The sequence below is a fragment of the Pseudonaja textilis genome, chromosome 2 (assembly GCF_049901715.1).
Source record: "Pseudonaja textilis isolate UNSWEBS1 chromosome 2, rPseTex1.2, whole genome shotgun sequence".
Taxonomy (NCBI): Eukaryota; Metazoa; Chordata; class Lepidosauria; order Squamata; family Elapidae; genus Pseudonaja; species Pseudonaja textilis.
The window spans coordinates 128,399,194-128,415,739 of NC_141991.1; the positions used below are offsets into that span (position 1 = coordinate 128,399,194).

Sequence of the window (16,546 nt, forward strand, 5' to 3'; positions counted from 1 at the left end):
ATACCTATTCCTTTTTGACTAAAAATAAATAAATCAACATCTCTCTTTGAAATTTGGCGTGGATGCTTCCATTGGGAATATAATTATATACCTTATTACCTTCTGTTCCCAAACAACATTATGGACATTAAAAAATTTTGGACAAACTTTATAAAGCTGCACAGATAGTTTGTATGTGTGTGTGCGCGTGTGTGCGCGCACACGTGTCTTCAAGTCAGTCTTGATTCCTGGTGACTGCCTTGACAAATCCCTGCAGTTTTCTTAGGAATATTTCAAAAGTGATTTGCCATAGCCTCCTTCCTAGAGCCGAGAGAGAATGACTGTCCCATTCCCAAGATCAGCCAGCTGAGATAGGACTAGGGATCATGGCCTCCTGATTTCCAGCCTATTGCATTAATCATTATACCAAACTGGTTCTCTACTAACTTTTACATGCTTATAAGAGAGTCCCTTCCTTGCCAAATTGCAAGAGATCTTTTTTTTTTCCAAATCACAAATGTCAGGATTCAGTTCAGATTATGCCAGGTATACATAGCAACCTAAATGTAAGTATTGTCATTTCTGGAGCTCTGGATCAGGTAGAATTGGCCGCTCTTATTCTGGATCTAATGAGTGCTGCTTTCCCTATTCAGCAATCTTTATATCTGAACATCTGTTTAACAGATCCACAACTTAATTGCAGGTATTCCTCAATTTACAACAGTTTGTTTAGTGATCATTTGGAGGTACAATGGCATTGAAAAAAGTTGATATGATCATTTTTCATATTTACCCATATCCCCATGGTCACATGATCACATGATCATGTGATCACATGATCAAAATTCAGATGCTTGGCAACAGACTCATATTTATAATGGTTGCAGTGTCTCTGAATCATGTGATCACCTTTTGCAACCTTCTGACAAGCGAAGCCAATGGGGAAGTCGGATTCACTTAACATCCGTGTTACTAACTTAACAACTGCAGTGATTCAACTGTGGCAAGAAAGGTCATAAAATGGGTCAAAATTCACTTAATATATGTCTCACTTAGCAACATAAATTATGGACTCAATTATAGTCGTAGTTGAGGACTACCTACACTTCATACCCGTGGTCTTGAATTTTGGAATCTTAACCTACCTTTGTTCCCTTGTTCCAATTTTTTTTTTTTAAAAAAATGCTTGATATTTCTATGGCCAATGCTGTATTTGCACGATATTTTAAAAATAAGAAAATTATTATTCAAGCATTTAAAATTACAATTTTTAATACTGCTTGGTTTCATTTGGTTCCCTTTTATGTATTCAATTTTAGGTTGTTAGACTAATTTAATTTTTAATCATGACGGTGTTTAACAGGAGAGCTTAATCTCCAAAAATTAATAAACATTTCCCCTTTTCTAAACTTCCTGCCAAATCAATTTGTTCTGAGTGATTCCTGAGTTGATAAACCTCTGTCAACTTTCCCTTTCCCATTGCCTTCCTTGCCCCATTAAAGCTAGCTGTTGAATCTGTTCCCTCTTATTTCCTTTTTGAAATCATCTAGAAAATCCCTGTCATTCCTGCACATCATCTCCTGGATATGCTTTCTGATCTTATGTGTAATCCCAAGCCTAACACTGCGCCTCTGAATGCTTTCTGCATTGGGACAGGATTCAGCCGCCATGCAGGTCTGATTAGCAAGAGCTGCTTTTGTCTAAAACAAGGTCTGTGCAGACCAAGACGTTTATTTCCTAAATGGGCAAATAACCATGAAGGTGCTTTGAAGTGTGCAGCAGCGCATACATTCAGTTCCTTGAGGGCACATGCCCCATCACACAAAAGTTCTTTGTTCTTAGGGTAGACAAAGAAACATAATAGTGTGACAGAATCCTTACAACAAAGTAAGACCTGAACCACTAAAAGGCACGTGTGTGTATTGTATGACCGAGGTTACAGTATCTATAATCCATGAATACATTTTACATTCACACATACAAAATGTGGATACAAATACACCAGGGATTTCTCCGAGGATGGAAAAACCACACCTGCAGATGCCAAAGTATCTAAGGCATTTGCAGATAGTTGGATTATGCAAAAACTCATTATTTGGAAAAGGATCATTCCAGAGATTCCAGAATCTGGCTGATCTCAGGAAAACTTCTGGAAACCTCTGGACTGGTCCTGGCAAATGGTATTCAAGAAGAGCCTTAGCATAGTCCAGAGAGGAAATGGAATGTTCTAGACTTCTCTGGAACATTATATTTCTCAATTGATTAGTTTTACATATCCCCAGTAGATAGCGAATCACAGACATACCAGAATTAAATTTTAAAAAATTATAATGGTGAAAAAAATCTAATAAAATGCTAGAGTTCAAAGAATCTCAGAAAATGTCAGGTAAGAACACCAACATCTAATTAGTTTTTTGACGAAAATATAAAAATTTGAGGATAACCTGGTTTTGATGTTTGTCTATGTTGTTCAACCCCTGAAAATATTCAATCCCTGAAAAGTGTTTTAACCTGTCTTAAATTATAGTAAGCGACCCTCAGAAATTATAATCTGATAATCCATTAGGAGAGCATGCCATTATTGAGGGAATGGACTGAATTTTCTCTTCCACAGCAGGGCTCTGCATACCCCAGATCTGCTCCTAAGGGCAAAGGAAGAATTACGAAATCAGGGAGAAAGGTTCCTCACTGTGTCGTGCAAATTGTTTCAAATTCGAACATTTCAAGCGCAAATTAGTCTCTTTCAAGCTGCTCTCACACATATAGAGCTATTTCAAGCTTGGAATACTTCTGGAGTAGTAAGAATACTAGAATGGTGTCAGTAAACACAACTGTTTTGAACTCAAAAGCAAGTGCCTGGAGCTCAAAACATTTAGAAATGGAAATATTTTTATACTCTGATTCCACAATCCGTAAATGGATAGGTCATTGTGCAAATGAGGATGGTCTGTAACTTTTATCATGGTTTCTTCTTCCGCTCCTAAAACAGCCACAGAAGTCCCAGCAAGAAGGAATTCTAATTCCCCTGATGCAGTAGAGGAGAAGACAGCTCAGCTCCTCTTGACATTCCCCACAGCAGCAAGATATCTTTCGGTGCTAACGGAAAATACAGGGAGGCTTTCCTGAAATGGGGTGGGCGGAACTTGTGCCTCTTTCTCAGTCAACAGAATGAGTTCAGTTGGAGGAGAAATGGCAAAATAAAGGTTCTTCTGAACCAGCATCTCTGTTCCCTATCCCCAACTCATACCCTAGAGCACAGGGGTCTCCAAACTTGGCAAATTTAAAACTTGTGGACTTCAACTCCCAGAATTCTCCAGCCAGCTATGCTGGAGAATTCTGGGAGTTGAAGTCCATAAATCTTAAATTTGCCAAGTTTGGAGACCTCTGCCCTAGCAGCTTCTTCTTAGGAGTCCCTCAACCTACCTGGACTTTTTGAAAAGAGAGAAAACATTTTCCTAATCCTAGGTGCTTCCTAGGACTAGGAAGAAATTTCTAGCTACCATGACTCATTCCAGTGAGAGTTATTTATAGAGATTCTCAATCATCCGAGTCATACTTTTCCAAAAGGCAACTGGTCTTTCTTGGTTAACCAAGAAAATCCAGTTGCCTTTTGGAAAAGCACCTTTTGGAGATTCCAATGAGAGGGCATTAGATTGGGAGGAGACTGAAAAGATGGCTGGATACATCTTCAGTTCCCCTGAGCTTTGCATTTTTATTGGCTGCAAAATCTTTCAGCACCTTAGATAAGAGAATTGACCCTAACTGCCCAGAATCATTCTTCTGTACTCTTTACATATAATAAATTATCAGGTCTGGACAAAAAGGATTTCATGCAGTTTTTTGAGCAATAAAATATTTATGTAGCATTTTGTATATAGCATTTCTTTAAAAAGACAAAAATGAAACCACCCATCCCTGCTTTACAATTACACTTAATGAGAAGCTGACTATTGTAAGTATCAAACTATCAAAATATCAGAGTGCTTAGAGAAAAACTATGATTTTTTAAAAATCAATCTCTCTTATCAAGATCTCTCTAGCATTGACTCTGGACACAAATTGCCTCTGTTTAATACATTTCGTAACACTTCATGTTTGGACACATCATTTTACGGGCAAATGCATACCAACAAATACTAAGCCCTTTTCTGGTAAGAAAATCTTCCCCAGGTTCAAAACTTTATTCTACAAACATTTATTTAAAGCATTTTAATGAAATTCATACACTTGATTTACAGTAAGCTTCTACAGGCCTTCAGATTTAGAGTCTAAAAGAGATGATCCAGAAGAGAAAGAACTGGGAAGGAGAAGGGGAAAAAAGGAAATTGAGGAACTATCTCAAGATCAGTCGTTTGGATTCAAAAGAAGATGTAGGAGACAACTTGTAATTGAGGTTTGGAAAAAGTTCTGATCTAATAATTGAGGTTCATTTAGAGCCAATAATTAAAATCCAGGAAACTGATGTGCAATAAAGGAGTCAACACCTCATCCAACTTTCCAACAGCAGACATTTTATGGCATTACCCTGCCCTGCTCCATCTAGCACTCCTTCAGATGTACCATCTCCTGGCTTTTAGAAAATTGGCAAAATCCTGGGTGCTCCGTCAACTTTCAGGACTGGGTTGTTGCAATTACTTCTCAGTTCAATGGATTGGGCTTCTTATAATGGAGTAATGCATTCATGACTCCTTGCTTCATAGGAATACTATGTAGTTGTTGTTAGATAGGTGATATATTTTTAATCCCAATTATGTTTTGCGGAGTTGCACACTGCTCAGAGTTGGTGGATCAGCCTATAAGCTATAAAAACAAAGAAAACACACAAATTCCTAGTCTTCGCACCAATCCCTAATTGTTGTTACAGTGCTATGTTAGCCTCCTGAGATAGTCCAGACAAGAAGCATAACCAGAAGTACTACTCTATCTTCACTGTAAAAATTACATTAAAATAATCTTCCAAGGCTGAAAGTCTTCTTTCCATTTCCTTTTATGCTCCAGAAAATTAAGGAAGGTCTCTTCTCAAATATTTCTCACACCATCTCCTGGGGCTGAATTCTTTTACATCCTACCCGCCATCTGCACTCTCCTTCCCAAGGTCATTCCAACTTACCACACAAGGGATTCACTGGGAAAAAAGAAAATCTCCTTGCCCTTTGGGATTATCCTTTCTCCTTCTTCTGAGAAATGATCACAGCCCAGATCCTGATAACCTACATACAATACCTGCATCAAGGATTTTTTTTATTTATAATCTCTGCTTCCCTGAAGACCAAACTCCACAGACAAGACATGCTTCAGATTCTCCCTCTCTGAATATTTGGGGTAGAAAACCAGCGATTGTTGACCCACCCTTTGGAACAGCCTCCATCAAGAGATTTGGCCTCAAACAATTAGAAGAGTTGCAAAAACTGTTTTGTGATGCAGGGCCTTTGGATTCCAACTGATTTGTCATCCTTGGCTAATAGGTGATGGTTGGCTGTTATTGCTGATTTCTATTTTATTGGAGAACCTTTAATATTTTATTTGTGTTTTATTCTGGATAGAGAATGTTTTGATGCCCTAATGTTTTTGGAGGAAGGAGAGAGGGAAGGAGGGAAGGTTTGTAATTATGCAAAATGAGACATACTACGAAATGTTCAGCACAACAAAATCAGCCAACCTTGGCTTGGACTGTACAAGCTTGGTTCCAGTAGGCTGGATGGGGTTAATCAGCAAAAAAGCAAGAAAGATCTGATAGGATCCAGGTACAGGCTCCTATTTCTTTGGAATTGGTAAGCTTTTCTGGAAAATGAAACTAGTGTGGCTGAGGGGAAGGCTGCCTAGATACGAAATGGTTGCTAAAAGTGAGCATGTCTGGTCAACACAACTTTGAATTACAAGAAGGCTGTTAATTATTGGGGCACAACCCCGCCCCATGTTCTTTACCACTGGGGTTGCTCTTTGATTTTCTTCCTCTGGGCTAATGGGCAAAGTTTTAAACAGCCACCCATCCATTTCCTTTTCTGAAAAAGCCTGTGAAGTCTATGTGGGGAGTAAAAGTGTCATTAAATGAATATGATCCTAGAAGCTAAACAAGCACATAGAGTTAAATATGCACTCAGAGGTTCATCTATCTGACATTGGGTGTGTGTTGCTCCAGTTCCCCAATATGTTACACTTAATGCAAAAGCAATGTTGCAGATATAGAGGTTAGATAGACAAGTTCATTTCTAGCAATGCTTAAGAAATTTGATTTTTGCATATTCATATTCAGAATGAACTAAACCCGTACTTTGCAGATTCAGGTGCTAATTAGAAATTGATAATACCTACTTAAATACCCTACTTTGGAAGGATTAAAAAAGAAAGATGCCAGTTTAATGTAGAATAATGGATAACATGAACACATATAGCTTGGAATAGTATGCGGCATAATAGTGAAATCTTAGTTGGATGAGGAACTTAACCAAATTGGTAACCATAAATGTCCGTTTTTGTTTTCATTCCCCCCCACATTACTAAACAAGTCAGTTGTCAAGTGAGTTTTGCCCCATTTTACAACTGCCACAGTTGTTAAGTGAATCACTGTAATTGTACAATGAACCATGTGGTTGTTAAGTGAATAGCTGTAATTGTACAATGAACCATGTGGTTGTTAAGCAAATAGCTGTAATTGTACAATGAACCATGTGGTTGTTAAGTGAATCTGGCTTCCCTCACTGACTCTGCTTGCAGAAAACCAGCTGGGAAGGTTACAAATAATGATCACATAACACTGGGACAGTGCAACTGTTAGCCGCTAGGCAACCCAATTTTGATCACATGACCATAGGGGTGTTGCAACTATCCTAAGGATGAAACCAGTCATAAGGTGCTGTTTTCAGTGCTGTGGTAACTTTGAACAGTCACTAAATGAATGGTTGTAAGTTGAGGACTACCTGCATTGTCTCGTGCTATGGTGGATTATAGGAAGATCCATACCTCCAAAGCATATGGATGAACAATATAGGACTGTTTCAACCAGCAAGTCTTCAAATACAAAATCCCCATGCAATTCCAAATTCATGCACTTAAGCCCTACCCATTATTTTTAGCAGTTGTGCTCAGTCCAAAGGATAAAACATAAAGCAACTTTTCAAAATTTCTGGGTTAAGGAAAAATTATTTTCATAATGAAAAAGGAATGGAACATTGGGATTTTGTCTTTGGACAACAAAAACATTGAGATGGTACCATCAAATACTATTTCAGCAATTATGACTTCCTTCTTGGGATTGTTTGGAAGACTTTATGAAATAATATTGTTTTCTTGAAGGAAAGGTGGGACATCAATCTGCCAACATATATAAACAAACTGACACATAAACGTAGTTGTGTAATAATCTATATACTTATATATAAAACAACAAAATAATTTGTATAATAAAAATTTGTACAAGAACCTGTTTGGTGTAACATTTAAGATGCTAACTAGGAGACTGTGAGTTCTAGTCCTGCTTTAGGCAGGGGAGCCAGCTGGGTATCCTTGGGCCAGTCAATCTCTCTCACCCCAACTCACAAGGTATTGACCATATATAAAAACTGGATAAAATATCAAAATAACAATATCCTGACTTTCCTGAGATAGAATAAGGTAAAGGTAAAGATTCCCCTGTACATGTGTGCTAGTTGTTTCCGGCTCTAGGGGGCAGTGCTCATCCCCGTTTCTAAGCTGAAGAGCCAGCGCTGTCCAAAGATGTCTCTGTGGTCATGTGGCTGTCATGACTAAACACCAAAGGTGCACGGAACGCTGTTACCTCCCCACCAAAGTGGTCCCTATTTTTCTACTTGCATTTTTTACATGCTTTCGAACTGCTAGGTTGGCAGAAGCTGGGACAAGTAACGGGAGCTCACGTGGCGCTAGGGATTCGAACCACTGAATTGCCAACCTTCTGATGGACAAACTCAGCCTCTTAGCCACTACGTCCCTTGAGAAAGAATACAGGTTAATAGTGGAACTGGACATTTCATTACCAAATTTATGACTATATAAATTAAATAGCATGTTTTGCAATCACACAGACACCCGACTAAATCAGTTAGGATAAACAAAAATATTTTGAGCTCTGACAAAAAAAAATTGAAAATACATTTCCCAAACCGACTTAAAAGCCTTTAGGGCAGCATGAAAGTTGGTTTCTCCAAAAGGTTTCTCCAGATGGTCTTAGGGAAGGTCCAGTCTTTCCATGGAGATGAATGGATTGCTATGATCTGAGTCCAAACAAAATTTCCTTTCCCTATGTCTAAGGTTCTAAGAGCAAAAGTAGGCGACCAAAAGCAATCCATTCAAAGCTCCACAAGAGTAACCATTTGTTGCATCTTAATTACCTCTGATCGGGAGACATCAGAGAAAATAACCATTTGGAAGGCTGTGGGCGTGAATAAATAAAGCCAAAAACAACCAAGACTTTCCAAGAATGAATGTATCCTGAGAGAGGCATCAGTTCACATAGATTTCTTTTGTGGGCCTATGCTCAAGCAATCTTCTCAAACAACGAATAAAACTGAAGAACCTATTTACCATTGTCATTAAATGTACACTCTTTGAACAGTAACCATTCTTTAATGCAGCCTTTTAACTTTTGATTATTGGAAAAGAAATCTGAGTACCAATCACTGGGAACAATAGTACCCAAAGCCCAGGAACATTGGCCACAGTCCCTTCCAAGTTGTCAGAGAGAGTCAAAATGGGTTTTGAATTTATACAAAAACTTACCCAAAAAATGAAATGTCCAGTTCTGTTATTAACCTGTGGAAATAGTCACGGTTGAAGCAGGCATGTTTTTGGGGATCATAGATGCTCTGCATCCCCACATATTCAAAATACGGGAAATGTTTGACACTGAACTTCGTTACAGCAAGAAAAAAAGGCAGCTATATGCACAAAAAGCTGGGCTGTGGGAAATGGTAGAATATATAACCATCTTATCCCATATAATACATCTAAAGACTCACCAAGGAGCATAGTTTTAACGTTTCGTGGGCCTGGTACACATATTACCTTAAGGCAGAGGTGGGGAACTATGCCCCCTTTATGACTTGTGGACTTCAACTCCCAGAATTCCTGAGCCAGGAATTCTGAAGACCACAAGTCAAAAAAGGACCATAGTTCCCCACCTTTGCCCTAAGGCATAACATAGTTTCTCTGGCTGTGATGCTACATAGTCAACAACCCGTATTAAAACAAACCATGGCTCAGAATAATGTGTAACACTCACACAAAGACTGAGTGCTTAAATTTCCTTTCTCCTAGCAACGATGGTAAAAACAGAATTCAGTGGAGCAAATGGACAAAAAAAAAATCTACACTGTGTATTCTTCTGTCTTGCAATAAAAGTTGAAGAGTTGAAGAGGAGAAATTATACTGCACCAACATTCAGCATTACTAACCCAAACTGAAGAAAGTGTGACTATGGAAGCTACCTATTAGTTATTACTCATAAAGCTGACAACTCCATCACCACTCCATGTTTATATAAACCATTACAGCATTCAAAGTACTCTACCACTTAATTTCCTAAAGTCTACCAGGGAGAATAAGCTGGGAGATACTAACATCTCTGTTAGTTTATTCCTGCAACTTTGCTTTTCTGCAACTATAAGAAAGTGGAATTAAAACATAATCGCCATATAATCATTTCTTAAAATGCTGTTCTAACATTTAAAATGCTGTTCTAGCATGTAGCAGATACCCTCTGTATAAAGACCTTCTTATATATATTAAAGCAAACACTGCAACTTTAATTAATAGCTTCCTCCTTGTAAATACATTAGTTTTCTGACTTCCAGGACAATGTAAGAAAGAAAATAGTGATAACTAGCTTCTTTTAATTGCTCTGTCAATTTTGACCTGCAGGAAAATGGAAGATTGTATTACTACCCTTTAATTCAGATTACTTTTTTCATTTCTTGTCAGAATAGGATTCCTAAAATGGTACTCTAAAATGAATTAAATTAAAGAGTAATTAAACATTTCTACACTGAATGATGGTAATTTAACAGAGGTTGTTCAGGGGCAATACAGTAGTAGATTCATCATTAATCTTTCACCCCTATCCATCTGAATTTGATCAAGCGGACTGAAAATAGGGAATGTTTTAATTAAAGATACAAGAGGCTTAGAAAATTTAATACTCTTTTGCCCATACAAACTAGATAGGAATGGGGTGTGATTGTACTTCATTTTACTTTTTAAGATGCCACAAATATAGTAACACAGTGAAAGAAAGGGGATAACATAAGAAATCCTAAAATGAAATAAAATGAAAGTTGCTAGGATATGCCATAAAAAGCAAATGAACAAAAAGATGACCATTTCAGAGAAGAGAATATGGAGGGAAATGCCTAATTCAGTTCTTCCAAATCTGTTATCAAGCTGTCTGGGAATGATACTAATTTTAATCAATAGATCTAAAACATGAAAAGTTAAAGAAATGACACCTAGTTAAGTGTCAGACAGAGGTTGGGATTCTAACCTCAATGTTTTATTGTACTTACTAAATAGTACTCACCGTGCACTCCTCTAGCTTTAATATAAATGTTTTACAATAGCCATTTATTACAAATTAAAGAAAGCAGTTACGTGAAGAATACATCTGTAAGATGAAGAAATAAATGCAATGCAATGCTTAGGGAAAGAACAGAAAGTGACCAGACCAGTTCATGAACAAATGAAAGGCAAAGCTTGAAAACTAATTAATATTCAACATGTAAAACATATACAGTGCACATCCCTACTCTGCCATGATGTTCATGAAAATCACTATCTTTCAATCTAGCTTCCCCAGTAGTACTGGTTGTGGTACTTTTGTCTTGATAGCAAACGAAATGTCTATATCTAAGCGTAGCAGAAGCATACAACAATTAAACAAACACACAAAAATAAGTGCATGAATTTAACAATTATCTAACCCCAGCATTGCCGTAACATATTGCAGCCAAAAAAAAAAATCATTATCCAAGTTTGAGCTGAACAAAAGATACACTTAAGGGCCTTTTAAAAGTCGACCCAACAGGACTCCATACAGTGCGGTACCTCATTTGAGGGAAGTCAATTTCAAAAAAGAGCCCAGAGAGTAAAATCTCAAAAATATCGCATGGCTGTTCCAACAAGTGGGCAAACAGGATGTTGTAGGAAAATGTGAAAGGACAGAGTTAGTTGTACAAAAGAAATGCTATCAGCTTAATAATTGGGCAGAGAAGGACCACTTATATCGGGTCTTCAGAGCTGAATAAGTTATACTTTATTGATTTAACTTTATTAAAGCCCTGAAATCCTTCTCACAAGCAGATGGTATAAAAAGACATACCTCAATCATTAAATTATGAAACAAGAATTTTGAGTATAGATTTTATCTCAGAATTTGTTCATATATCCAAGATAGATAATTTTGCTACTTGCCATTAGATAAATTCATGCATTTATTTCAGACTACACTAGGTTGGCATCTACCACTAGAAACCAATCCACTGTTTTCCTACAGATATATACTTGGACAAAGAAGCTAACAACAAGCATCTACATCTTTTAGATCTGATAAGGATATTCCTATATAAAAACCAACCAGTCAACCAACAACTATATAATTTTATTTTAAACTTTTAAACTTTAAAACCCCTTTTCAGGCCCAAATTGCTTGAGAAATCCAGTCGGGTCCAAATACCTAAATTTGTAGGTAAGACTATTTCCATTCAACAGCAAGGTATGACCAAGTTTGCTTTTAATTACAGCTGGGTACAGTTTTTCCCAAGGTGTACCATCTGCTTCACCGAGAGTAGGGTGAATCTGTATCTTTCACTAAGGCATTGTGTAGTTTGTGTGGTTTTAAAATTATGAGGGAAAGGATTATTTAACAACTCACTATTAAGCCATGGTTATTAAGATCACTGAGTCAACGCAACATGGTCAAGGTTCAGATGGATGCTCAAGTTGTGACTCATGTTGATGCTAATGCTAGACACAGCGGATCCACGCTACAGCAAGCTGAATGTATAATTTCCACAACAGAGTAATGAGAGAAACATGTCCACCAAGTTCATTATTAATCCTATTTCACAAAAGGCCAGTGCCATTGATATGCAGGCTGAGATCTCCTCCTCTGCATACAATGGCATTATTTATGTTACTTGCATTCAGGTAAACAATGCAAAGGAGTTGAACCTGTAGTTAAAATAGCATCTCATAACGTAAGAGCCATGTTTTTGTAGTATTCCAAATCCAGGAAGGTTCTACCATCAACATACATCTTAAGGGCAATATTGTTCACACAAATGTGGTAGTGGATTCAGAACAGAAAGAACCTCAATACGAGACCCGATTCGGAGAAACACACGATGAAACTCAGAGCTTTCTTAAAATGATTTCTTGTGCCTAAGCCAGCACACACCCATTGGCTACCATTACAGTCCTAAACTTGCTTCCCACCCCCTCTTTCTCCCTCAATTAGGACAAGAACAAGAATGGATTTAATTCCAATTTAACTCAATGTAAATTCAAAACAGTTAATGGGATTACTCCCCAGGTACTTGATAATTTCCACTTCTGTAACAAATTACAACTGCAATTTGGTCACAAATTTTGCAAGGGCTCTGGGGATTGCACCTAAAGCTTCTGCTGGCTACATCTGGCTCTGAAGTCAGACAGAAATCCATTGATTTTAATGAAATTCATTTCCAAAGAGCACCTTTGTGATGGGAAAGTTGTTCAGCTGAAGTAAAACCTGTGTATTGTACATCCATGGAGCAAAAGGTACAGCCAAAGAGCTGCCTATCTGCAGCCTACCAGACTTCCATACAGACGCTGCCAGAGCATTAACATGTGGCCTTTTTTTTTTTTTTTTAGTAATTTGGAGAGGAAAAGTGAAGGGCCGAAATTGGTGCTTCAAGTTTTGCAGAGATTCTTTCAGGCTCACAAGATCCTCAGGGGATCCTTGGCCCAGCCCACTTGGAGTGCTTGCACTTGACATGCCAGGCAAAGCCTGCAACTCTTCTGCCCACAGACCGTGCACTCCTGTTGTAGATCCAAATTACCACCATGCAGAGATACCATCAGCCTCATTTCCAGACATGCATCCTTATGCCTGTATTGTGACAGTTTGCCTGATCAAATTCTGTTTATGTACAGGTACGCACCCCATATCTTTGCTGTCATACAAAGTCAATATTGTAAATAACTAAATGGGATTGCACACCTATATCACAGTGATACCTGTCCATCAGTGCCCAGAAAGGTGAATTTCCTCCATACTTGCTGTTGGTAATCTCATTACTAGAAAACAGGCGCTTACACATGCACCAAATCCATAAAACCAAATTTTAGGCCAAATAAGTTCAATTACGAACACTCTAGAAAGGCAACAATATAATGAAGACATTTTCAAAATCACATATGCAACTTACACACATATAATTTGGATTCACATGGTAGGAAAAGTGAGAAGTGTACATCCTTATACACAAACCTACAGAAGTAATTGCAACTTTACTTCAAATCTAAAAGATGCCTGGTGATTTCTCCTTACGTGGGCTTTTAGGACACATGGATGTGTATGTTAATGAACAGCATGTGACACACAAAAATCTTCTCAGAGCTTTTCGGGCCTACATCACTCTTCCACCATCCTATAAGTTCAGCCTGCCTACTTGTATATATTTCCATCATCCAATAAATCAGAATGAGAAAATAAAAAAAAATGTGACCCAGGTTCGAAGACAGGCTGCCCAGGGAGGATAAAAAAAGCTAGAAATCCTTCTGCTGCTACCCATACCCACCCCAAATATGGACAAACACAATTAATAATCCAAATTTAGCCTGCCTCCTCCTTGTCAGGTTCCTGCCCATCCTCTTTATTACAGTGGCTTTAATGTGCCCATTCATTGATTGTAAAACCGTCTCCTGCTTTTGGCTACAAAGAGGAAACGGAGGATTTTTTTATTTTTATTTTAAGCAGAAAGTCCCTCCTCCCCTCTCCCCCCTCCCCCATTTCTTTTAAATTCACAACATAGGCATACAAGGTCATTCAGTGAATCAACAATAGAGATAAGCTCCCTCCCAAATGCTGGAAGTCTTGATTCTCAATTCCTGCCTTCGCACCCCACCTTCCCAACCCCAGTGGAGAGATAACTTAGTGCCTCAACGCCCTATACCCACACTAAACCACACACTTCTTGCCACAGGGGAAACTAATCCACGCCCCAATCTTCAAGCGAAGCAACCAACCAGGCTAGCCAACCTGCATTTTCCCTAGCTGACAAGGCCTTTCAGGTTTCCAGGGATAGCCTTGGTTGTGGGTGGGGGTGGTCATACAACTCCCACCCCCACCCCCACCCCAACACATTCGCTACAACTCCCTTACAGCTTCCTACAAGCTGGAGGTTCAATCTTCCTAGGCACACAATCTCCTGTCTCCGTTCCCGAAGACGTGTTGGGAGGGGAATTTTTACAGAAAGGGGGTGGGGGGGGGAGAAGAGGAGCCTTGTTTATGGCACAGGCTGCCTGAGAACACATGGATGCCATAGAAACCACATCCTGGAACCCCACCCTCCAGAACACCCAGTGAGGGGTGGGCTTAGAAGTCTTGTCTCACCCTGGGAAGCATCAGGAGAGGGTTAAAAAGCAGGCCCTTTGGCGCGATCCTGACTTGCTTAAGCCCACGTCTAAAATCCCTCTACTGCGACCTCTTTCCAGAAACAAGAAAGACCACCCCCAGTCTCCTGGGGATCCATCGCCTCCTTCGCCTCCCCAGGCAAAGTCCTTGAAGCAGGGGTGCTGGGAAGAACGTAGAGACTACCGATGTCCGCGGAAAGTCAGCAAGTGCTGTGAAATGGGATTTCGCCGCCTGCGTTTCGTCTCCCCGGCTCTTCTGCTTCTCCCCCTCATCCCTTCCACCGCCCCCCCCACCATTTTTTTAAAAAAAATAATAATTCCAGACTGAAACTCGCCCTTGGGAACACTCCGGCCTGAGCAAGAGGGCTCGCCGAATGGGGACAAGGGGGTGGTTTCCACCAAAGGAACGGAGCTAAGATCAGCCAACCCCAGAGATTTGTTTCCCTTTTGAGAAGGCAACCTTCTAGTCTCCCCAAAACTGGAAAGACCCTATTTCCTTCGTCGCTGCCACCACCCCCTCCCCCTGCAGTACCAGGATTTTTGGAAGAGTGGGGGAAAACCTTCTCAACCCTCCTTTTTTTTTTTAACCTATCCTCCCTGTTGAAGCCAAGGACGTTTCCAAGATCTTGGGAAATAGGAAGCGGGGTTGGGGGGGGCATGGGGTAGACGGCTTCCTTACCTTCTTGTTGCTCTTGTTGTAGCCAAAAGTGGCAATTCCTGCACGAGGAGGCACAGAAAGAAGCATTTTCGCTTAAATGTTAGAGAGCTTGGAAAGGGAGGGGAGGGGGGAAGAGAAAGAGAGAGACACACACACACTCACAGAAAGAGAGAGAGAGAGAGAGAGAGAGAGAGAAAAGAGAGAGAGAGGGAGAGAGAGACAGGGCTTCTGGCTTACGTCACCAAAGCAAGCCAGCTTGCAATCTAGGACTAGGGTGCCTGCGTTCCGCCAGGTCCTAATGCCTCCGCTAGACAAACCAAGAGAAGTGGCTTTAAAAAGGGACTGGAAATTTTGCAAAACTAAGTGCAGAAGTTAAACCGTGAGCAACCTTACGTGCCAAGAAGCATTCCTGTCACTGACTCTGGCCTCTGGCTGCCCTGAAAAATAGAAATGTCACACATCAGGTGTTCATCAGATGTCCAACAAACCCTGGGAATGCCTCCCCCCTCCCCCCGGATGCTATATGCCAATAATTGCCCAAACCATGTTACATGATTAATCAACACCCTGCACAGATCCAGACTAAAATCTCATTAGGAGTGTTGCAGAAGAATACGTGTTATTCCAGATTTCCTGGGGTAACCAGTTTCCAATACACCGTGTGTCCTTTTTGGACCAGGCCATTTTTTCCTGGGTTAAAACTGATTCCTATGTGTCGTTTCTACAATTGAGAGTAAGTAGCGTCTCACAGCATTTTACTGATTAAAGCCATCAGACGTTTTCCGAATTCTAGAACATGTTTTCTTTTCCTACCTGGGGGAAAATCAAAAGAAGTTTACTCTTAACAACCAAGGTTCAGGATCAGAGGAGAGAGAGAGAGACCATTCTTTGATGACTGTGGATAAGACATTGCTCTGGAGCAGGGGTTTCCAACCTTGACAACTTTAAGACTTGTGGACTTCAACTCCCAGAATTCCTCAGCCAGCTTTGCTTTGGCTGAGGAATTCTGGGAGTTGAAGTCCACAAGTCTTAACATTACTAAAGTTGGAGACCCCTGCTCTGGAGGCAGCTTCAGTCTAAAACAAAAGTTTTTCATTATGGGGATAGCTTTCCCTGATGGCCAATAATTCTGCTGTCCCAATAGGCAGAATAATTAAATGCTCTGCTACCTTCACTGCTAAGTTTCAAATGAATTACTCACCCTCTTGTGGAGGTGAGGGTGACTCCAAAGAGGCAAGGTAAGATCATGTAATCATGCAGAGATGCAACTTCCTTTCAGCTCAGTTG

The 16,546-nt window shown here is 39.7% G+C and overlaps 1 protein-coding gene and 1 long non-coding RNA gene across 5 annotated transcripts in view; both read right to left on the reverse strand.

Annotated features, from left to right (window-relative positions):
• The window catches only part of RBMS2 (RNA binding motif single stranded interacting protein 2), a 71,538-nt gene extending 56,015 nt beyond the window's left edge, over positions 1-15,523 (reverse strand). Inside the window, exon 1 of one of the 4 annotated variants that reach the window (XM_087925204.1) lies at positions 15,281-15,523. In XM_087925204.1, coding sequence (XP_087781330.1) covers positions 15,281-15,346 — 66 coding nt within the window. In that variant the 5' untranslated portion in view covers positions 15,347-15,523. The remainder of the gene's footprint in view (positions 1-15,280) is intronic. The other 3 variants (XM_087925203.1, XM_087925202.1, XM_087925201.1) reach the window with 3 other exon arrangements.
• The window catches only part of LOC148127075 (uncharacterized), a 136,686-nt gene that overhangs the window by 56,015 nt on the left and 64,125 nt on the right, over positions 1-16,546 (reverse strand). The gene's annotated exons all lie outside the window — the stretch shown is intronic.